Genomic DNA, 24988 nt, shown 5'->3' with positions numbered 1-24988 from the left:
TTCTGATTTCTATGCTGTCTAACAGTACAAAAACATTAGCTAAAATCTCATCTGTCACTAATAAATCTAATGCATCATTCAGAAGGAATTTCTTTACTAAGAGAGTTGTGAGAATGTGGAACTTGTTTACAAAATCATGGACGAGTTTATGGGGAAGTGAGATAAGCATGTGAAGGAGAAAGATATACAAGACTTTGGTGATGGGTGCGATGAAGTGGGACTGGAAGAGGCTTGCGTGAAGCACAAACCACAATGGTCTAATGGCTTGTTTGTATTGCAATTCTGAAGATTGAGATTATTCACGATCGTTGTTGATCTGTTTACTCTATCATGTGGCTAGAATTAAACAAGGAGTTTAATACTCACCTGGCTGCCAAGTGTTTACCAATATCCTATGTCAGTGAATCACATAGTTCTGATCATAGAAGGTATAATGTAACATGGATACAACCTCGTTTAATCATTGTAAGTAGTCTTGAATAGTGATACAGTGATGACTGGTCCCCCACCTCCAGCAGAAAAGCAGGAAAATTAGGTAGCAGGCTATCTTGAATTTCTGGCACATATGTCTTAGCATTGCTGCCTCACAGCGCCAGGGACCCAGGTTTGATTTCCTGCTTGGGTCACTGCCTGTGTGGAGTCTGCGTGATCTCCCTGTGCCTGTGTGGGTTTCTTCTGGATGTGCTGGTTTCCTTCCGAAAGATTTGATTTGATTTATTATTGTTGCATGTATTAACATACAGTGAAAAGTATTGCTTCTTGTGTTGGCCATGTTAAATTCTCCAAACAGGTGCCGGAGAGTGGCGACTGGGGGGATTTTCACAGTAACTTCATTGCAGTGTTAATATAAGCCTACGTGTGACACTAATAAATAAACATTCTGTTATTATCCTCATGAGGCTTCTCACTGTCCCTTGAACTGATGTGGTGATCTTTCAAAACATTTTGAGAGGGTCCCACTCTTGTTACTAGGTGGGAGCAAATTAAAACTTCCTGTACTTGAAATGTACAATCTTCACAGACTGCTAACTTACATTGCACACAAAGTGAATTAGAACATAGAACACAGAACACTACATCACAAACAGGCCCTTCGGCCCACGAGTTGCGCCGATCACATCAACACCTACCAATCCATAGACCTATCTATAACCCCCAATCCCACTAAATCCCATATACTCATCCAGAAGTCTTTTAAAAGACCCCAGCGAGTTCGCCTCCACCACCACTGATGGCAGCCGATTCCATTCACTCACCACCCTCTGAGTGAAAAACTTACCCCTAACATCACTTCTGTACTTGCCTCCCCGCACCTTAAATCTGTGTCCTCTCGTAGCAACCATTTCAACCCGGGGAAATAGCCTCTGAGAATCCACCTTATCTATTCCTCTCAACATTTTATAAACCTCTATCAGGTCGCCTCTCAACCTTCGTCTCTCCAGGGAGAAGAGTCCCAGCTCCTTCAACCTATCTTCATAAGACATGCCTCCCAATCCAGGCAACATCCTTGTAAATCTCCTCTGTACCCTTTCAATAGCTTCTACATCCTTCCTATAGCGAGGCGACCAGAACTGCGCACAGTACTCCAAGTGAGGCCTGACAAGGGTCTTATAAAGTTGCAGCATTACCTCCCGACTCTTAAACTCAATCCCTCGATTAATGAAGGCCAGTACACCATACGCCTTCTTGACCACATCGTCCACCTGCGAGGCCGATTTATGAGTCCTGTGGACCCGGACCCCAAGATCCTTCTGCTCTTCAACACTACTAAGACTCTTGCCCTTGATACTGTACTCGTTCATCCTGTTGGTCTTGCCAAAATGGACCACTACACATCTATCTGCGTTGAAGTCCATCTGCCACTTCTCCGCCCAGTCCTGCATCCTATTTATGTCCTGCTGCAACTTCTGACATCCTTCCAGACCATCCACAACACCACCGACCTTTGTGTCATCGGCGAACTTACTAACCCATCCCTCCACTTCCTCATCCAGGTCATTTATGAAAATGACAAACAGCACGGGTCCTAGAACAGATCCCTGGGGCACTCCACTGGTGACTGACCTTCATGCAGAAAAAGACACATCCACAACCACTCTCTGCCTTCTGCAGGCAAGCCAGTTCTGGATCCACAAGGCCAAAGCCCCTTGGATCCCATGCCCTCTCACCTTCTCAAGAAGTCTTGCATGGGGGACCTTATCAAACGCCTTGCTGAAGTCCATGTACACCATGTCCACTGCACTTCCTTCGTCAATGTGTTCAGTCACTTTTTCGAAGAACTCAACTAGGCTCGTAAGGCATGACCTGCCCTTGACAAAACCATGCTGACTATTTCTGATCATGCCAAACCTCTCCAAATGTTCGTAAATCTTGTCCCTCAGAAGCCTCTCCATCAGCTTACCAACCACTGAGGTCAGACTCACCGGTCAGTAATTTCCCGGGCTATCTCTGTTCCCTTTCTTGAAAATAGGAACCACATCCGCAATCATCCAATCTTCCGGAACCTCTCCCGTCTCCATTGACGACGCCAAGATCATCGCCAGGGGCTCTGCAATCACCTCCCTCACCTCCCACAGTAACCTGGGGTACATCCTATCTGGTCCCGGCGACTTATCTATCTTGATAGAATTCAAAAGTTCTAACACATCCTCTTCCTTAATATCCACATACTCAATCTTTTCCATCTGCTGCAAATCTGTAGCAAAATCTCCCAGATCAGTTTCCACCATGAATACTGAGGCAAAGTACTTATTAAGCACCTCTGCCATTTCTTCTGGTTCCACACAGACCTTTTCCCCCTTCACCTTTTATAGGTCCTATCCCTTCTCTTCTCATCCTTTTACCTTTCACATATTTATAGAAGGCCTTGGGATTCTCCTTAATCTTACCTGCCAAGGCCTTCTCATGACCCCTTCTGGCTCTCCTAATTTCCCTTTTAAGCTCCTTTCTACAATCCTTATACTCCTCAAGATCCTTACCATCTCCTAGCTCCCTGAACCTTTTGTACACCTTCCTTTTCCTCCTGACTAGGTTCACCACAGCCTTCATGCACCACGGTTCCCGCGACCTACCAAAACCTCCCTGTCTCATCGGAACGTTGTCGTGCATAGCTCCAGACAAACATTCCTTGAATATCCGCCATCTTCCTTCGGTACTTTTCCCTAAGAACGCCTCCTTCCAGTTTATTTGTCCAATTATCTTCCTGATGTCTTCGTATTTCCCCTTACTCCAGACAAACACCTTCCTAGCCTGCCTGATCCTATCTCGTTCCAATGCAATTGTGAAGGAGATAGAATTATGATCACCATTCCCAAGATGCTCTCCTACCGAGAGATCCGTCACCTGTCCTGGTTCATTCGCCAGTACCAGGTCAAGTACAGCCTCTCCTCTCGTAGGCTTATCCACATACTGTGTCAGGAAACCTTCCTGAACACACCTAACAAACTCCTCCCCATCCAAACCCCTTACCCTTGGGATATTCCAATCGATGTTTGGGAAATTGAAGTCTCCCCTCACGACAACTCTGTTATTACTACATCTCTCTAGAATCTGTTTCCCTATCTGCACCTCAACTTCCCTGTCACTATTGGGCGGCCTATAGAATACACCCAGCAAAGTTTTCGACCCTTTGCTGTTCCTAACTTCCACCCACAGAGACTCCGTGGACAGTCCCTCCACGGCATCCTCCTTCTCTGCAGCCATGACACTGTCCCTGATCAACAGTGCCACTCCACCACCTCTTTTGCCCCCCTCCCTGTCCTTCCTGAAGCATCTGAATCCTGGCACCTGAAGTACCCAGTCCTGTCCCTGAGACATCCAAGTCTCCGTAATGGCCACCACATCACATTCCCAAGCAGCAATCCATGCCCTAAGCTCATCTACCTTATTTACTACACTCCTGGCGTTAAAATAGATACACTTCAGCCCCTCAGTCTGGACATTTCCCTTCTCCACCCCCTGTCTAACCTCCCTCTCATACCGCCTGCAGTCAGTCCTTCCCTACCTGGGAGCTAACCTCCTCGGTCCCAGTCTCCCCATCACAATTCCCTCCCCCCATCCTTTCTAGTTTAAAGTCCCCCCAGTAGCCTTAGCCAGTCTTCCCACCAAGATATTAGCCCCCCTGGGATTTAAATGCCACCCGTCTTTACTGTACAGGATACACCTGCCCCTAAAGAGGTCCCAATGATCCCTGCCCCCTGCTCCAGTCCCTCAGCCACACATTCAGCCTCCACCTCATTCCATTCCTGCCCTCATTCTCCCATGGCACAGGCAGCAATCCTGAGATTACTACCTTTGCTTTTCTCTTCCTCAGCTGCCTACCCAGTTCCCTATAATCCCTTTTCACGACAGCCTCCTTCTTCTTGCCTACGTCAGTAGTACCTATATGCACTACAACCTCCGGTTCCTCACCCTCCCCCTTCAGGATGTCTGGGACACGCCCAGAGACATCCCGGATCCCAGCTCCAGGGAGACAAACCACCACCTGCGACTCACGTCTACGTCCACAAAAACGCCTGTCCGCCCCCCTCACCGTGGAGTCCCCTATTAATACTACCTTTCTGCTCTCTTTAATTTTTTGACGTACTGGCTCAGCTCCAGAGACCTGGCCACTGCTGCCTCCCTCAGATGAGCTGTCCCCCCCTGTAGTACTCAGGCAGGAGTACTTATTTTGAAGGGGGACATCCACCGGTGTGCGCTCCATCACCTGAGGTTTCCCCTTCCTAATAGTTACCCACATGCCTTCTTCCCGTTGCCCTGGTGTGACTACTTGCTGATAGCTCCTGTCAATTATCTCCCCGCTCTCTCTAATGAGCCGAAGGTCCTCGAGCTGCATTTGCAGCTCCTTAACCTGGTTCCGCAGGGACTGCAGCTCCACACACTGAGCACAGGTGTGGATGTCTGGTAGACCAGGAGCTTCCAAGACCTCCCACATGTTGCACTGGCAACAACATACTGGCCTCACACCCATACTTGCCCCCTTTTTAGTAACCCAGAGGAAAAAATAAAAAAAAACTTAATTTACCTTGCCTCACCCTTATTTCTTTGGCCCTGTGAGCCAAAGCCCTTACAGCACACTCAGAAACAGAAACAAAAACAAACTTACCTGCTCTCAGTCAGAGCCCCTCTCTCTCTCTCTCTTTTTTTAGGTTAGAGGAGGGGGGAGGGCTGGGATACTCTACCTATGTAGAGTATCGGGATTCCTCACCGCTCTAATTTATAGTAAGGTAAAAAAAACTCTACCCAAGTGCCCTAGTAACTGCTTCCGGTGCAAAATTTAAAGAAAATAAAACAAGTACAAAGTTAGTTTTAAAAAAAATCGCTGTACTCACCCACAAGCTCTCCACTCACAACTCGCTGCCTCTCTTCAGTGCTCCCACGGAACAATGAGGCCGAATCCCCGAGGTGAGTACACTTTTAAAAGGTAAAAAAAAACTCTACCCGAGTGCCCTAGTAACTGCTTCCGGTGCAAAATTTAAAGAGAAAAAAACAAGTACAAAGTTAGTTTTTAAAAAATCGCTGTTGATTTCATAAACAGTATTTTAAACATTTAAAAGCTTCCAATTCCCATATGGGAGAGAAACCCATTTCCTGTACACATCAAGTAACTTTAACTGACAAGTTTCTCTATTGAAATTGAACTTTGTTTCCAATGTGGTAGTAGTGGAAGGGTCTTTTTCTAGCTGGAGGTCTGTCACTAGTGGTGTGCCGCAGGGCTCAGTACAGGGACCTCTTCTATTTGTAATATACATAAATGACTTGAAAGAGGGAGTACGTGGTGTGATCTGCAAATTTACAGATGACACGAAGATGGCTGGACTTGCAGACAGTGAGGAGGAGTGTCTGGCAATACAGCAGGATATAGATAGGCTGGTATATTGGGCAGATAAATGGCAGATGGAATTTAATCCTGATAAATGCGAGGTGATGCATTTTGGAAGAAATAATGTAGGGGGGAGTTACATGATAAAGGGTAGACCTATTAAAAGTATAGAAACACAGAGGGACCTGGGAGTGCAAGTGCACAAGTCTTTGAAGGTGGCAGTACAGGTGGAGAAGGTCGCGAAGAAAGCTTATGGTATGCTAGCCTTTATAGGAAGGGGTATAGAGTACAAGAGCTGGAGTCTAATGTTGCAGTTGTATAGAACGTTGGTTAGACCGCATTTGGAGAACAGCGTCCAGTTCTGGTCACCTTACTACCGGAAGGTCGTGGAGACCCTGGAGAGAGTGCAGAGGAGGTTTACCAGGATGCTGCCTGGTATGTAAGGACTGGGTTATGAGGAAAGATTGGACAAATTGGGGCTGTTTTCCTTAGAAAGACAGAGAATGAGAGGAAATCTAATAGAGGTGTATAAGATTATGAAGGGTATAGATAGGGTAAACAGTGGTAAGCTTTTTCCTAGATTTGAAACAAATATTATGAGGGGCCATGGGCTCAGGGTGAGGGGGGCGAGGTATAATTTGGATACTAGAGGGAGGTTTTTCACACAGAGGGTTGTGGGGGTATGGAATGTACTGCCAAGTAAGGTGGTGGAGGCAGGCACGCTGGAGTTGTTTAAGGGATATTTAGATAGGCACATGAGCAGGATGGAGATGGAGGGATATAGGAGACTGTTTTAAATAAGGATCAAGAGCCTTGGGATGTTCCTGGAATCAGTTGATACCTATGGACCTTCCAACATATTTTCTGGCTCACTTGTTTTACTTTTGAGCTCCTGGGGATTCCCTTGAATCCTTGCATAAGGATGTGCATGTTATTGATGTTTTTCTGTTTCAGTCCACAGGTGCTTCGGTCCACCTTGTTGTCCAACGAGGGGCATGCACACGATGGGTCGTACGAGGGCTGCTCTTGGATGTTTCGAGAGTAGCCTAGTGCTTCACACTTAGTGTATGCTTAAACTGGACCAGAATTTGGGCAACACGACAGCTCGGTGACTATCACTGTTTGCTGTGCAGATACGTGGATTTGGGCCAGTATCTGTGGGAGTTTGCGCATTCTCCCTGTGCTTGCGTAGGTTTTCTCCGGGTGCTCTGGTTTCCTCCCACACCCCAAAGATGTGCTATTAGGCTGATTGGAAGTAATAAATTGTCCCTAAATTAGTTTCCCTCAATGTGGATTGCCAATCCACAAACAATAGATAAGGGTCGTGGGTGGAGGGGGGGACTGGTAATGTTAAAATGGCGGCATGGGCTCGTTGGGCTGAAGGGCCTGTTTCCCAGGCTGTTTTGGTTCTTTGTTCTATCAGGTCTCCTCTTGGACCTCTTTTTTTACAGATGAAGAAATAAATCTTTGAATTTCCTCCAGTGCTTCTAGATCCTTTTTGTAATATGGAAGTCAGAACTGTGCCACCATACTGGTCCTACTGAGGCTCTATACAAGTTTAATATAATTTCTCTTCTTTTGGATTCTATCCTGCTCAAATCATCGAATATCAATATATGTTTAAACGTGCTCTGGTGCCAATGAAGAATGCCTTCAGGAAGGAAATCTGCCATCCTTATCTGGTCTAGCATTTGGGTGGCATGGTGGCACAGTGGTTAGCAGTGCTGTCTCACAGGATTTGATAGCCAGCTGGGTCACTGTCTGTGAGAAATCTGCACATTCTCCCCATGTCTCCTCCGTGTAGCCGACCAGGCTGTGGAGTGTGGTGACTAGGGGATTTTCACAGTAACTTCATTGCAGTGTTAATGTAAGCCTACTTGTGACGTTAGTAAATAAACTTAAAACTTAAACTCTTGAATCTAGAATTAGCTGATATGCCTGATAGCATGTTCAACACTTGCCTTATTCACTGTAACAAGTAGATTTAAAAGTTAACGTCAATAGTCTCTGCAGCATGGATCTTGCCAATAGTTGCTGACTTGGTTACTGAAGATAATAACACACTCCTGGAATGCGCACCTTCAGGGGGATAGTTTTATGGCAATATTTTTAATTGAGCTGGCAAATAGGTATAACTTCAAAAGTTTGATAGGACACTTAATTGGTGGATAGATCAATTATTCACATCAAAGTAACTAAATTGGTAACACACATTGAACTAAATTGATATGGTTTAATAACCATTACAGGATGACAAGGAATGGGTCCTGAATATTGAAGGGTATATGACATTGAAGAAGAATAGGAAGCTCAGTAAAGGTGGAAGGGTTGTACTGTTGTGTAAGGATGGCATTGATACCAAATGACCTCGGTTCAGGATGTAGAACTGGCTTGGGTGGAGGTGAGGAATAGTTGAGGAAAGAAGTCACCAGTGGGTGTGGTCTGCAGGCCCTTAACAGTAACCACAATGTAGGACAAAGTATACCAGAGAATAGTGGATGCTTGTGAAAAAGAAACATCAATAATCATGGGTGATTTTCATCTTCATATAAACTAGAAAAATCAGATTGGCAGTAGTAGCCTGGATGGCAGTTCATAGAATGCTTTTGGAGCAGTTTTTTAGAGCAGCATGTTCTAGAACATAAGAACATAAGAAGTAGGAGCAGGAGTAGGCCATCTAGTCCTTTGATCCTGCCCCACCATTCAGTAAGATCATGGCTGATCTGAAGTGGATCAGTTCCACTTTCCTGCTTTCTTCCCATAACCCTTAATTCCCTTGCCTACCAAAAACCTATCTACCCGTGACTTAAACATATTTAGCGAGGTAGCCTCCATCATTTCAACGGGCAGAGAATTCCAGAGATTCACCACCCTTTGAGTGAAGAAGTTCCTCCTCAACTCCATTCTAAACTGCACCCCCCTTATCTTGAGGCTGTGCCCTCTAGTCCTGCTGTCCTTTCTGAGCGGGAAGAATCTCTCTACCTCTACCCTATCCATCCCTTTCATTATCTTATACGCCTCTATAAGATCCCCCCTCATCCTTCTAAACTCCAGAGAGTACAGACCCAGTCTATTTAGTCTGGAACCAACTAAGATAAAAGCAAATTGTTGTAGGTGCTGGAACCTGAAACAAAGACAGAAAATGCTGGAAAATCTCAGCAGGTCTGATGGCACCTATGGAGAGAGAACAGAGATCTGCCTAAGAGTCATCCAGATTCAAAATGTTAACTATGTTCTCTCTCCATTGATGAGATCAGGCTGCCTTAGGTTTTCCAGAATTATCTGTTTTAGTTGTGTAGAAAGATTCTTGTTAGGCCAGGAAATCAAAGGTTAGCAGGGTAGATGGGAATTCGAAACAAGGGCAGATCAGCCATGATCTTTTGAATGATGGAACAGGCTCAAGGGGCCAAATGGCCTGCTTTTGTTCCTATTTTGCATTCGCATGTTTTCAGTTCCATCTGATCTTGCCCTGCTTCAGATATAAATCAATCAGTACTTAAGCCTGCCTTCCCTGACAGGTAACAGCATGGGTATACACCATCAATCATAAAACATGTCCAGCTGTGCTATTTGCTGCGATTGGATCAGTATAAGTCACTATTAACTGTCATGTTTCTCTTGGGTAAACTTACTATTCTGAGTTGTTAAATTTCTATTGTCAGGCACTCACTGAACCTATTGGAACGAATCAGTGCGGAGGCCATCACTACCATCTTACATAAGATGATAGAAGAACATGTGGGCCGATTGTGTCGTGGAGAGTATGAGAACTCCTTCCTCTCTCAGCTGGAGGAGGTAAGAGTACCAGAATTGGGATTTCTTTGTCTTTACCTGCTAAATAACAAGACTGTGTTTATTTTGTGGGTGGTGAAGGTGTTGGCCAATGTGCCAATGCACTTGCCTCTGTGTGTGTGTTCTTTGTCTTGATCTGGATGATCCAGTCAAGACAGTGAAAACTTACATAGGGCCTTAGTGTTTGTGATGAAAAGTCTGGTCACACATTGAGCTGTAGGGTACAGTGCACTACCAGTGCAGGTTTAAAATGGAAAACTGAAATCAAAATAGAAAATTCTGGAAGAGTGCAGATAAGGTCAATGTTGGGGCAAAAAAAATCATAAGAACATAAGAAGTAGGAGCAGGAGTAGGCCATCTAGCCCTTCGAGCCTGCCCCGCCATTCAATAAGATCATGGCTGATCTGTCGTGGCTCAGTTCCACATTCCCGCCCTCTCCCCATAACCCTTAATCCCCTCTCTTATCAAAAACCCATCAACCCGCGTCTTAAAAATATTTAGCGAGGCAGCCTCCACCACTTCAACGGGCAGAGAATTCCAGAGATTCACCACCCTTTGAGTGAAGAAGTTCTTCCTCAACTCTGTTCTAAACTGCCCCCCCTTTATCTTGAGGCTGTGCCCCCTAGTCCTACTGTCCTTTCTGAGCGGGAAGAGTCTCTCCACCTCTATCCTATCCATCCCATTCATCATCTTATATGTCTCAATGAGATCTCCCCTCATTCTTCTAAACTCTAACGAGTACAAGCCTAGTTTATTCAGCCTATCCTCATAGCTCAACCCCTTCAACTCCGGCATCAGCCTAGTAAACCTCCTCTGCACTCCCTCCAAGGCCAAAATATCCTTGCATAAGTACGGCGCCCAAAACTGCACACACTACTCCAGCTGCAGTCTCACCAATGCCCTATACAGCCACAGCAAGACCTCCCTACTTTTATATTCAATCCCCCTCGCTATGAAGGCCAGCATCCCATTAGCCTTCCTGACCACCTGCTGCACCTGCAGGCTGGGTTTTTGCGACTCATGCACAAGGACCCCGAGGTCCCTCTGCACCGTCGCCTGCTGCAGTTTTTCACCACGTAAGTAATAATCCTTCCTACCATTGTTCCTACCAAAGTGGACCACCTCGCACTTGCCAACATTAAATTCCATTTGCCAGTTCCTGGCCCATTCGCCCAGCCTATCTAGATCCTTCTGTAGACTCTCCACACCCTCCGCACAATTTGCCGTTCCACCAATCTTGGTGTCATCAGCAAATTTCGACACCACACACTCGGTTCCCTCCTCCAGATCATCTATATAAATGGTAAATAGCTGAGGCCCCAGCACCGACCTCTGGGGCACTCCACTAGCCACCAACCGCCAATTCGAATAGCACCCATTGACCCCCACTCTCTGCCTCCTATTTGACAACCAATCCTCTATCCACGCTAACACCCTACCCCCAACTCCATGTCCCCTGACCTTCTGCAATAACCTCTTGTGAGGTATCTTGTCGAACGCCTTCTGAAAATCAAGAAAGACCACATCCACCGGCTCTCCTCTATCCACCGCCCTAGACACATCCTCATAGAACTCCAGTAAATTTGTCAGACATGACTTTCCCTTAACAAAACCGTGCTGCGTCTGGTCTATCAAGCAATTCCCCTCAAGATGCCTCGCTATTTCCTCCTTGATGACGGATTCTAACATTTTACCTACAACAGACGTTAAATTAACCGGCCTATAATTCCCTGCCTTTTGCCTGGCACCTTTCTTAAGCAACGGCGTAACATTAGCCATTTTCCAATCTTCCGGCACTTCCCCGGAATCCAGCGACATTTGGAAAATAACCACCAAGGCATCCACTATCACCTCCGCCATTTCTTTCAGAACCCTCGGATGCATTCCATCTGGTCCTGGGGACTTGTCCACAATCAGTCCCTCCAGTCTGTCGAGCCTCTCTAGTAACAGTAATGTCATTGAGACCCTCCAGTCCTACCACCTTTCCATCTCTAATACCCGGCAAATTATTCACGTCCTCCTCCGTGAAGACCGAAACAAAAAAGTTATTCAAGGCCTCAGCCATTTCCCCATCCCCTACCACTAAGTCCCCCCTCTCATCCTCTAAGGGTCCAACGTTCACCCTAGCCAGCCTCTTCCTTTTTATATATTTATAAAAACTCTTGCTATCCTTTTTTATATTAAGCGCTAGCCCAGCTTCATAGTTTCTCCTACCCTTCTTTATCAAATTCTTTGTCAATCTTTGTTGACATGCTTCAGGTGCAATTTTAATTACAATTGTGTACTAGTTCTGATGAAAGAACCTGCTTGAAATAATAAGGTCTCCTTCACTTTCAGAGCGTCAGCTATATCTCAGTTGATACCACTCTCGCTTTTGAGTCACGTGTTTCCAGGCTCAAGTCCTGCTCCAGGGCTGAGTACAAAAAGCAAAGCTGACACTCTGGTGCAGTACTGTGGGACCGCTGCACTTTCGGAGGTGCAGCCTTTCGGATGAGAAGGTTAAACCTAGGCCACGTTTGCCTGCTCAGGTGGATGTAAAAGATCCCATGCCACTATTTTGAAGAAGAGTGGGGGACTTGTCTCTGATGTCCTGGCCAATATTTATTCCTCAGACAACATCGGAAAAGCAGATTATCTGGCCATGATCGCATTGGGAGTTTGCTGTGTGTAACTTGGCTGTTTCTTACGAGTGACTATATTTCAGAAATGCATCATCGGTTTTAAAGTCCTTTGAGAAGTCCCATGGTAGAGGGATGTGCTTTATCTTTTCTATATTTCCAGTGAAATTATCACAGGACCTTTGCCCTGTACATACAGTTTTGAGCATACTGTAGAGTATACAGTACATCAAAATATCTTTGCTGCAATCTTTTAATGAACTGCAAGATTTCATTATCTTTTTGGCCTACAATGCATGTGTTTAGATAAATGACACAGACTCTTGAGTCCTGGGATTTTCCAGAATCTTGGTTGCAGCATAGAAGACAGCTCTGGGGGAGGTGTAGTGTCTGACCTTCCCTGCACAGGGCCTGAAGGGAGATTCAAAGCTGTGGCACTCTGGCTCAGTCTGTAATGATGTGGAGATGCTGGCGTTGGACTGGGGTAAGCACAGTAAGAAGTCTCTCAACACCAGCTTAAAGTCCAACAGGTTTTTGTTTTCAATCTGTTGGTTACAGACAAATATGATCGGCGCAACTCGTGGGCCGAAGGGCCTGTTTGTGCTGTAGTGTTCTATGAGTACAGCACACATATACCAGAATGTTACCAGGGCTCCAAGGGTTAGATTATGTGGTGAAGTGAACATAAAATAGATTTTTATTCCCTGGAATAAAAATGGTTAATTTGAGGTTTTTAAAATTTGGAAAGAAATTGATAGAACATAGAACATTACAGCGCGGAACAGGCCCTTCGGCCCACAATGTTGCGCCGACCAGTCTTATTTTTAAAAAAAAAACATTGACCCACTAATCTAAACCAATCCCTTTTCGTCCATAAACCTATCCACCAATCTCTTAAACGCCCCCAAACTAGGCGCATTTACAACTGCAGCAGGCAGGGCATTCCAGTCCCTCACCACCCTCTGGGTAAAGAACCTGCCCCTGACATCCGTCCTATAACTACCCCCCCTTAATTTAAAGCCATGCCCCCTCGTGCTAGATTTCTCCATCCGAGGAAACAGGCTATCACCATCCACCCTATCTAAACCTCTAATCATCTTATATGTTTCTATAAGATCCCCTCTTAGCCGCCTTCTTTCCAGTGAAAACAACCCCAAATCCCTCAGTCTCTCCTCATAGGACCTCCCCTGCATACCAGGCAACATCCTGGTAAACCTCCTCTGCACCCTCTCCAAAGCCTCCACATCCTTCCTGTAATGTGGGGACCAGAACTGCACACAGTACTCCAAGTGCGGCCGCACCAGAGTTGTGTACAGTTGCAACATGACGCTGCGACTCCTAAATTCAATCCCCCTACCAATAAACGCCAAGACACCGCACGCCTTCTTAACAACCTTATCTACTTGATTCCCAACTTTCAGGGATCTATGTACACATACACCTAGATCCCTCTGCTCCTCCACTCTATTCAAAGTCCTCCCGTTAGCCCTATACTCAACACATCTGTTATTCCTACCGAAATGGATTACCTCACACTTCTCCGCATTAAACTCCATCCGCCACCTCGCGGCCCAGCTCTGCAACCTGTCCAAGTCACCCTGCAAACTTCGACACCCTTCCTCACAATCTACCACACCTCCGACTTTGGTGTCATCAGCAAACTTACTAATCCACCCAACTATACCCTCATCCAGATCATTAATAAAGATTACGAACAGCAGTGGCCCCAAAACAGATCCCTGAGGCACACCACTCGTAACCGAACTCCATGATGAATAATTACCATCAACCACCACCCTCTGCCTCCTATCTGCTAACCAATTCCTGATCCAAGTACCTAAATTACCACCAATCCCATACATCTGCATTTTCTGCAGAAGCAAACCATGGTGAACCTTATCAAACGCCTTACTAAAATCCATATATACCACATCTACTGCCTTACCCCTATCCACCTCTTTGGTCACCTTCTCAAAGAACTCAATAAGGTTAGTAAGGCACGACCTTCCCGCTACAAAACCATGCTGACTATCTCTAATCAATTCATTCCTCTCCAAATAACTATAAATCCTATCCCTAATAATTCTTTCTAAAACCTTGCCCACTACAGAAGTAAGACTCACTGGTCTATAATTCCCAGGGAAGTCTCTGCTCCCCTTTCTTAAACAATGGGACAACATTCGCTGTCCTCCAATCTTCCGGTACTATACCAGAGACCAACGACGACCTGAAGATCAGAGCCAGTGGCTCTGCAATCACCTCTCTTGCCTCCCATAGAATCCTAGGGTAAATCCCGTCTGGACCAGGGGACTTATCTATTTTCAACCCATCTAGAATATCCAACACATCCTCTGTATCAACTACAATACTTTCTATTTTACACCCCTTCACGCCAGTGACCTCCTCAGCTACATTCATATCGTCCTGCGTGAACACCGAAGAGAAATAATGGTTCAATGCCTCTCCAATCTCTTCCGGTTCCACACACAACTTCCCCCTACTGTCTGTAACTGGCCCTAATCTTGCCCTGACCAACCTTCTATTCTTGACATACCTATAGAACGCCTTAGGATTCTCCTTAATCCTATCAGCCAAAGTCATCTCATGCCCTCTTCTAGCCCTTCTTAACTCCCTCTTCAACTCCCTCCTAGCCAATCTAAAGCTTTCTACTGCACTACCCGAGCCCTCAAGCCTCATCCGAACATAAGCCTCCTTCTTCTTCCTAACCAACAAATCAACTTTTTTTGTGCACCACGGTTCCCTAGCCCTACCAATTCCTCCTTGCCTGACAGGGACATACCTATCACAGACCCACATAGGGTAGATAAACTCTATTTCGTATCCATTCAAGGGATGTGGGCTCAACTGCCTATACTGGCATTTATTGCCCTTGAGGAGATGGTGGTGAGCTGTCTTCTTGAACTGCTGCAGCCCATGTGGTGTAGGTGCACATACAGTGCTGTCAGGGAGGAAGTTCTCGGATTTTGACCCAGCGACAGTGAAGGAATGGACCTTCCAGGTGGTGGTGTTCCCATGTACCTGCCACTCATGTGCTTCTGAATGGTAACGTGTGACTTTGGAAGATGTTGTCTAAGAAGCCTCGGTGAGTTGCTGCAGTGCATCTTTTAGATGATACACATTGCTCCTACTGTGCGTTGGTGGTGGAGGGAGTGAATGTTTGTGAATCCGTTGCCAGTCAAGTGGACTATTTTGTCCTGGATGATGTCAAGCTTCTTGGAGTTGCACTCATCCAGGTGAGTGGAAAGTATTCCATCACACTCCTAACTTACGTGACAACCTCTTTGTGGACCTTGTGGACAAGGGATTGTGGACAAGCTCTGGGGAGTCAGGAGGTAGGTTACTCGCCACAGGATTCCTAACCTCTGACCTGCTCTTGTAACCACAGTGTTTACTCAGCTAGTCCAGTTAAGTTTCTGGCTAATGGTAACTCCCAGGATGTTGATGGCGGAGAATTCAAGGATGGTGAAACCATTGAATGTCAAGGGGTGATAGGTAGATTCAATCTTTTTGGAGATGGTCATTGTCTGGCATTTGTGTGGCATGAATGTTACTTGACACTTGTTAGGCTAGCCCAGATATTGTCCAGGCTTTGCTGCATTTGTTATGGGCTGTTTCAGTATCTGGGGAGTTGAGAATGGTGCTGAACATTGTGCACCCATCAGTGAACTTACCAACTTCTGACCTTATAATGGACTGGAGGTCATTGATGATGCGGTTGAAGATACGCTGCTGCACTGATATCCTAGAACTGAGATGACTGACCTCCAGCAACCACAGCCATCTTCCTTTGTGCCAGGTATGACTCCAATCAGTGGTGAATTTCCTCCTAATTCCAATTAACTCCAGTTTTGCTAAGGCTCCTTGGTACCACACTAGCACGCTGCTGGTGAGGGAGCCTAGAAAGTGGGAACCATAGAATCCCTAACAGTGCAGAAAGGCCCATTAAACTTGCACTGACTCTCTGACAGTGTGTCTTAGCCAGGCCCCCCTCTCTCGCTCTTATCCTCATAATCCCATACATTTACCAAAGGCTAATCCATCTAACCTACATCTAGGGACACTAAGGAGCAGTTTAGCATGGCCAATTCACCTAACCTGTACATCTTTGGACTGTGGGAGGAAACACATGCAGACATGGGGAGAATGTACAAACTCCATACAGACAGTCATCGAAACATAACCTTAAAATCAAAACCAGCTCATTCAGGGGAGAAGTTAGGAAAAACTTCTTCACCCAAAGGGTGAAGATGGCACACCCTTCCACAAAATGCAGTAATGATTTTAAATTTACGGTCAATAAATATTTGCTAAAGAAGGGTATTAAAGGTTATGGAGTCAAGACAGGCGGATGGAATTTAAAATGGATTTACTATGACCTCACTGAATGGTGAAAAAGGCTTCAAGAGCTAAATCGACCATTCTGTTACTATGATTTCAGAGAGGCAATGACGTAGGTGGTGTTGTCACTGGACGAGTGATCCAGAGAGCTAGGAAAATGTTCTGCAGTTTGATACTCACCAAGCAGATGTTGAAATTCAATTTAAAAAATCTGAAATAAAAAAGTCTAATAATGACCATGAAACCATTGTTGATTGTTGTCAAAACCCATCCTGCTCACTAATGTTCTTTCTGCCATCCTTACCTGGTCTGGTCTACATGTGACAGCAGATTCACAGCAATGTGGCTGACTTTTTAAATGCCCACTGGAATGGCCGAACACCATTCAGTTCAAGGACAATTTGGGATTGACAAAATTGGCAGTGACATCCACATCCCGTAGATAAAAAGAAAGGTTTTCTACTTACAATCTGAAGTTATTAAATAGGAAATGATCATGGAGTAATTGAACAGGGTGGATTATTATTAGAAAGAGTGAATATCTTGAACTGGAATATGTTTTCTTTCTGTTCAGTGGTTGGAGTCGAAGGTTATTTGTTGGCTGAGCATGGTGTTCCTGCAGAAGGCCAGTACGAAATCAGCTTCCCCTCAGACAAACAGCACACTGCAACGCTGGCGAATACACTTGCAGTTCTTCCTTTATCAGGTGTATGCAAATATGAGGATCGAGGAACTCTTCAGCATTATACGAGGTAAGTGGATGTAATTCCCTCTTTCTAGCTTGTATTTGGTGTATTGAGGGGGCCTCACTTTTGGGTTTCAGTGATGGTTCATAATGGGTTATTCCTGATCAGTATCAGAAAGTCAATTCCTAGTTTTGTTTAAATGAAGAACCATTTCCAGTTACTTTGTAGCTCATGATCGTTTGATTCTAATTTCTGATTTTCCTGGTTTCCTTGACTCTGTCTTGATCCAGGAACCAGAGCTCTGATGTGTGGAAATGGGGACAATCGTTGGGATTCAGATGCTGACCGGGTTCTAAGCGAAACAATTGGGTGCATTTTTTTTCCTCAAGATCTATGCTGGTCTTTGACAGTTAAAATAATGCATAGAATCACAGAATAGTTATGGCACAGAAAGAGGCCATTTGCCCCATCGTGTCTGACCCAGCTCTCCAAGTAAATGTAATGATTTACTGCCATTCCCCTGCCTTTTCCCCGTACTCTGGCACATTTTGTTTCTTTTCAGATAATCATCTCATGCCCTCTTGAATGCCTCAGTGAACCTGCCTCTGACACACGTCCAGGCAGTGCATTCCAGAACCCAACCACTCATTCTGTGATAAGGTTTTTTCACACATCGCATTTCCTTATTTTGCAAATCGCATTAAACCTGTGCCCTTTTGTTCTTGATGCTTTTACAAGGAGGAACAGTTTCTCTCTATCTACTCTGTCCAACCCCCTCATGATTTTAAACGTCTCTATCAAAACTTCTCTTAGCCCTTTTCTCTCCAAGGAGAACAGTGGCAACCTCTCCCACCTATCTTCGCGACTGGATTTTCTCAACCCTGGAACCATTGTTACAAACTTCTTCCATATTATCTCCATTGTGTTCACAACATTCCTAAGGTGTGGCGCCCAGAACTATACACAATACTCCAGCTGTGGTCTAACTCGCATCCTGTATAAGTTGAGCATAACTCCTTGCTCTTGTGCTCTATGCCCCTATTCATAAAGCTCAGAATGCTATTATTAACTGCTTTGTCCACCTGTTCTCCCACCTTCAATGATCTGTGTACAGGTACACCCAAGTTTATCTGCTCTTACACCCTTTTTAGAATTGTACCTCTTATGTTATATTGTCTCTTACATTCTTCTTGTCAAAATGCATCAGCACACCTCATTGAAATTCATCTGCCATCTATTTGCCCACTGTATCATCTTGTCTATGTCCTTCTGAGGTTCTACACTGTCCCCTTCACAATTTATATACAAGCTTTGGACTATATACAATCTTTGAAACTATCCCCTGCTAAGATCTCATTCATATATCAGGAAAAGCAAGGATGCTAATACTGACCCCCGGAAACACCACTACAAACCTTCACCAGTCTGGAAAACATCCATTGACCATTACTGTCTGCTTTCTATTATTAAGCTAATTTTGTATCCATGTAGTTACTGTTGCTTTTATTCTGTGAACTATAACATTTTTCACAAGTCTGCTGTGTGGCACTGTATTGAATGCCTTCTGAAAGTCCAAGTACATCACATCAACAGCATCACCCTTATCGACCATTTCTGTTACCTCCTCAATAAACTCCAGTAAGTTAATTAAACGTGATTTCCCCTTTATACATCCATGCTGACTCTTCCTAATGAACTCATTTTTTCCTGAATAATTGTTTCTAGAAGCTTCCCCACCATTGAATTTGAACAGACTAGTCTGTAATTGCTGAGCCATCCTTACAACCTTTTTGAATAAGAGTATAACATTTTCAATTCTCCAGTCCTCTGGCATATCCCTGGACTCTGGGGAAGACTGGACAATTATTGTCAGTAGTCCTGCAATTTCCATTTCTCTCTCCCTCCAGTATCCCTGGATGCATCTCATCCAGTGCAAAGATGTGCGGGTTAGGTGGATTGGCCATGCAAAATTGCCCATTAGTGCCAGGGGAACTAGCCAGGGTAATGCATGGGGTTATGAGGATAGGGCCTGGATGGGATTGTAGCCAGTGCAGACTCAATGGGCCAAATAGCCTCCTTCTGCACTGTAGGCATTCTATGGTTCCAGTGTCTCGTCAGCTTTCAGCACTGACAGTCTATTCAACACTCCCCCCATATTGATTTGGAACCTTTCAAGTAACAGAGCTTCTTCATCTATCTCCATGTCCTGGGTAACATCTATCTCTTTGGTAAAGACAGATGCAGAGTATCATTTAATACCTCAGCCATGCTCTGTGACTCCATGTGTAAATGTCCTTTTAGGTCCCTAATCTGTCCTGCTCCTCCTTTCACTACCATTTTACTATTTATTTGCTTATAGAAGACCTTGGGATTCCCCTTTATGTTGGCTGCCAGTCTTTTCTCATAATCCTTCTTTGTTTCTCTAATGAGCTTCTTCCCCTCCCCTCTGAACCTTCTGTATCCCTCTTGGTTCTCAATTATATTTCCTACTGACACCTGTCACAGGCACACTATTTCTTCCTTATTTTAATTTCTATCTCTTTTTATATCCAAGGAGCTCTGGATTTGTTTGCCTTGCCTTTTCCTTTTGAAGAAATATACCTTGACTGTGCCTGGACTATTTTGAAGGTACAGCACAGTGGGTTAGCACTGCTGCCTCACAGTGTCAGGGACCCAGGTTCAATTCCCAGCTTGGGTCACTGTCTGTGTGGAGTTTGCACATTTTCCCTGTGTCTGCCTGGGTTTCCTCCAGGTGCTCTAGTTTCCTCCCACAGTCCAAAGATATGCAAGTTAGGTGGAATAGCCATGCTAAATTGACCCTTGGTGTCAGGGGACTAATTAGGGTAAATGCATAGGGTTATAGGGATAGGGACTGGGTGGGATAGTGGTCAGTGCAGACTTGTTGGGCCGAATCGCTGCCTCCTGCACTGTAGGGTTCTATGATAAGGTTGCTACTGTTCAGCTATAATTCAACCTTTTGTTCCAGTCGAACTGGCCCTGCTCCATGTTGTCCCATTGAAGTTCACTCTCCTCCAGTTAATCATTTTTATTCTGGATTACCTGTTTTCCTTTTCTCTCATCATCTTAAACATTACCTTACAATGATCACTATATCCTAACTGTTCGTCCCACTGACAGTTGACCAGGGGCGTTATGGTGGCACAGTGCTTAGCACTGCTGCCTCACAGCGCTAGGGACCTGGGTTTAATTCTGGCCTTGGGGGACTGACTGTGTGGAGTCTGCACATTCTCCCCATAACTGCATGGGTTTCCTCCGGGTGCTCCGGTTTCCTCCCACAGTACAAAGGTGTAACAGTTAGGTGGATTGGTTATGCTAAGTTGCCTCTTAGTATCCCAAGATGTGTAGGTTAGGTCGATCGGCCATGGTAAATGTATGGGGTGACAGGATAGGGAGAGGGTCTGGGTAAGATACTCTGTGGAGAGTCAGTGCAGACTCGATGGGCCAGATGACCTCTTCTGTACTTTATGAATTCTATGAACATCGACTTGGCCTACCTCATTTCCAAGAACTAGATCCAACAGTGCATCTTTTCCTGTTGCACTGGACGCACTGTCGCAGAAAATTTTCCAAAACACAATTTAGGAACTTTTGCCCCTCTCTGCCCTTTGCATCACCACTGTCCTATTTTACGTTTAATTTGAAATCCTCCATTATAACTACTTATAATGTTTGCATCTCTCACTAATTTTTCCTGCAGATTTGGTCTTCTACACTCTTTGCACAATTGTTGTCTATAGACTATAGGAAGCAATGTAATTGCACCTTTTTTGTCCCTTAGCTCCTGCCAAATTGATCCTGTCCTTGAACCCTGGGACAAACTCTTTCTTCAGTACTGCAACACCCTCCTGAACCAATATCACTACGCCTCTCCCTTTTTTTCCTTTCCTTTCCCATCTTTTCTGAGCACCTTGTACTCAGGAATATTTAATGTCCAGTCTTGTCCTACCTTGAGCCAGACCCCTCTTATCACCCCTACGTCACATTTCCACATCACAATCTGCACTGTAACTCCCCAGCCTTCTTACTAAACTCTGTGCATTCAGATACAGTAAAAAGTCTGACAACACCAGGTTTAAGTCCAACCGATTTATTTGATAGTAAACTCACAAGCTTTCGGGGTTTGTCCCTTCGTCAGGTGAGGCCAGAACTCACCATTCACCTGATGAAGGGACAAACCCCGAAAGCTTGTGAGTTTACTATCAAATAAATCGGTTGGACTTAAACCTGGTGTTGTCAGACTTTTTACTGTGTTTACCCCAGTCCAACGCCAGCATATCCACATCATTCAGGTAACCCTGATGAAAAACATCATTATTCTTTTCTGTTCTTATTCTGACTTTCACTTATTCACTTATTATTCCCTATACTGGTGCTTATATCTCCTGCTATTTTGTGCATCCTGATGTTTCTCTCTATGTTTCCTCTTGGTTCCCACACCTTTGTTGAGGTTTCTATGAACTCTATATAATTTGCTAACAGTCCATTTTCAATATGCATCTTGTCTGGTTAAAATGCACATTATATATTTTCTTTTTGAGCTCAAAATCCAATATTTCCCTTAGGAATTGTTGATTTTTATTTTGTTTAATTGCAGACTTCCCGGAATCCAAGGCAGCATTGCAGGATCTGAAAGTTTGCCTGGAAAGGACCAATCAGAGGCAGCAATTACTTTCATCACTAAAAACAGCCCTGGAGACCAGGCTTCTGCACCCAGGTTTGCACAAGATTATCCATCTCCTTCTGACTTGTACAAAATAGCGGTAAACTTTCTAAATATGCAATATAAGATGAACAGAGTTTGGGAGTAATGCACCTCCTTTTGTTCAGCTGATGAATTTGAAAAAGCAAACATTTCTTGGCCTCAATGTTCATTGGATTGACAAGCCATAACCATCAAGTGCCACAGGGATCAGTGCTGGATCTTCAACCTTCTTACAATGGAGATCAATGACTTGGATGAAGGGACCAAATGTACTGTAGCTAAATTTTACAATGGTGCCATGTTAGGTAGAAAAGTAAGTAAGAGGAGAAAGGTATCGTTATAACTTACAGAATCTTGACAGGTCTGGATAGAATGGACATGGGGAAGATGTTTCCATTAATAATATAAACTAGGATCCGAGGGCACAGCCTCCGAATAAAGGGACAACTCTTTAGAACCGATGAGGAGGAATTTCTTGAGCCAAGGGTGGTGAATCTATGAAATTCATTGCCACAGGAGGCTGTGGAGGCTGGGTCACTGAGTGTATTTAAGACAGAGCTGGCTTGACTCTTGGTAAAGAGATCCAAGGTTACAGGGAGAAGGAGGGAGAATGGGATTGAGAAACATCAGTGGGGATTGAATGACAGAGCAGACTTGATGGTCTGAATGGCCTGGTTCTGCTCCTACGTCTTAAGGTCTTTATTCTAGTCTTCTCTTTTGTACGCTGTGCTGTGTTATAGTTTCATAGGCATGTCTAAAGTGAATCCAACTACAATATTCCATGGATTTCGAACAACAATAAATTTTAATTTGCCAAGCTAAAAAGATGAAGCAATTTGGAATATCTAAGTTATACACCGAGTATGGGGTATGTAAGGCAAACTGTGATTGGTCACATCATGCTACAGAACACATGACAGATCCAATTAAAAATGGATTCAGTGAATTCCTCAACAACCCACCCAGACATTGGTCACATTGTGAGCCAATCATTGAAACTTCACTGAAACTTTGTGTCTCTCATGCAAATTTGCAGCCATCACCTGTGAAGATATTGTTTTGGGGTACTCCCTCAAAGTCACTCCAACATGAGAGTTTTAACAACAGCCTACTTTACAGTGTTTCAGTCTCCCTTTCCAAGATCATGTTCCTGGATTTCTGAGCACATACAAGCATCTGCTTTACAAGCACAATTTGGATCTTCTGTGCTAAGCAGAACACCACTTCTCCAACAGGGTACCTCTTCCCCAACACTATGGAATCACCAACCTTAAGCTGCCCTCATGGATTTTCCTGGCTTCTCTCAACCCACTTCACTTAGTTTGTTCCCCACAGAGCTTTATTCAACTGAGGACTGTTTTTCCTTAACAGGAACCTGGTCCTGCTCTCTGTCTCTTGTCTCTTAAAAACAGACACCTCAAGAAATGCTGTTCACTGACCCTTGAACTAATCTGGTGACTTATTACAACACTCTAAGAGGGTTCTACCCCAGGCAGGAATAAATGTGGAACTTGTTACAGGCTTACATAGCACAGGGAGAAGCAGAATGAATGGATTTCATAACATGGGTTGGGGTTTGCTATGACAGCTAAGCCTAATCCCACCCTTCTGTAAGCTACACATACACCATATCAACAGGGGTCACCAGATATATATTCGGAAGGCAACCCTGATGAATCTGATGTCTCTCCCTAGCCCTATTGCTCTTCTAGCTAATACTTTTTCTTCTTCTATGGGATGAGGGCAAGGCTGGCAAAGTCAGAGTTTGTTGCCCTTCCCTAATTTCCCTTGCACTGAACATTTCAGCGGACAGTTCAGAATCAGCTACATTGCTGTGAATCTGGAGTATGTAGTCCAGGCCAGGTAAGGGTGGCAGATTTCCTTCCCTAAAGGAAATTAGTGAGCAAGGTGGGTCTTTACAGCAACTGATAAGTTGTCATGGTCACCATTACTGAGACTAGCCTTCACTTCCAGCTGCGTCCATGTCCCCAGGTGTTCGCCTGGGCCTCTGGATTATGAATTCAGTGACATTACCCCCAAAACTGACTCATTACAGACATGGGGGAAGAATTGAGTCTGGGAATATCTGATCCACATGCCTTAGTAGCTCACCTGTGACATCTTTGCTTATTAGACCATCAAGTCTAATACCTTGTCCCTGTCAAGAAACAACACATCAAACTACATGAAGATAAAAAATTAACATAAAAGAAGTAATTTTAGATACTCAATTTTTACTACAGATTCGACCTTAACTCTGAATTTGGTGCTCATTGGCCAAATATGTATAAAGTTGTGCTTTGAAAGTTATCTCCAGTAGTTAATCGTGTAACATCTCCTTGTTTAGGAGTGAACACTGCTGATGTGATAACATTGTACATATCTGCAATCAAGGCCCTTCGTGAGTTGGACCCATCCATGGTTATTTTGGAAGTGGTATGCGAGCCAGTCCGCAAGTATCTAAGGTACAGTGTTGTATCTATAGTTTAAACGAGTGATGATTTGTCGTGTTTAAGAGTAAGTGTTCTGCCCTTTCTTCACCATCAGTAATTTATATTGTTTTGGGATTGTTAATGAGAAAATTACTTTGGACAAAGGACACATTGTGAAATTTATAAATCAGATAAAACTTCAAAGTGCAGTATACAGTGAGAGGGTTAGTACTAGACTTCAACAGGACATAGGCTGGTGGAATGGGTATTCATGAGACAGAAGAAATTCAATACAATAAACTGAAAGGAGATACATTTTGTTAAGAAGAATGAGAAGAGACAATTACACCAAATGGTACAATTTTAAAAGAGGTGCAAGAAGGAGACCTGGATTGTTTGCGCACAAATCTTTGAAGGTGGCAGGTTAGATTAACAAAGTATTAATATATCTTATAATATCCTGTGCTTTATAGAGATATAGGTTTAGTGTAACATCCTAGCTTTATACTTTTTGTTGATGTAAAGTACTAGTTCAGCCCTCAGTGGAGTCCGTTTAT

At 44.4% G+C, this 24988-nt stretch overlaps 1 protein-coding gene across 1 annotated transcript in view; it reads left to right on the top strand.

The window, feature by feature from the left end:
- Nucleotides 1-24988, top strand: part of anapc2 (anaphase promoting complex subunit 2) — a 65875-nt gene that overhangs the window by 10025 nt on the left and 30862 nt on the right. The window contains exons 3-6 of the mRNA XM_080211806.1: nucleotides 9484-9616; nucleotides 17165-17342; nucleotides 21892-22011; nucleotides 24347-24464. Coding sequence (XP_080067932.1) covers nucleotides 9484-9616; nucleotides 17165-17342; nucleotides 21892-22011; nucleotides 24347-24464 — 549 coding nt within the window. The remainder of the gene's footprint in view (nucleotides 1-9483; nucleotides 9617-17164; nucleotides 17343-21891; nucleotides 22012-24346; nucleotides 24465-24988) is intronic.

This window comes from Carcharhinus amblyrhynchos, chromosome 25 (assembly GCF_965287045.1).
Source record: "Carcharhinus amblyrhynchos chromosome 25, sCarAmb.v2.hapA, whole genome shotgun sequence".
Classification (NCBI taxonomy): domain Eukaryota; kingdom Metazoa; phylum Chordata; class Chondrichthyes; order Carcharhiniformes; family Carcharhinidae; genus Carcharhinus; species Carcharhinus amblyrhynchos.
The sequence above is the reverse complement of the archived record's forward strand: the minus strand, read 5'-3'. Positions and strand labels throughout refer to the sequence as shown.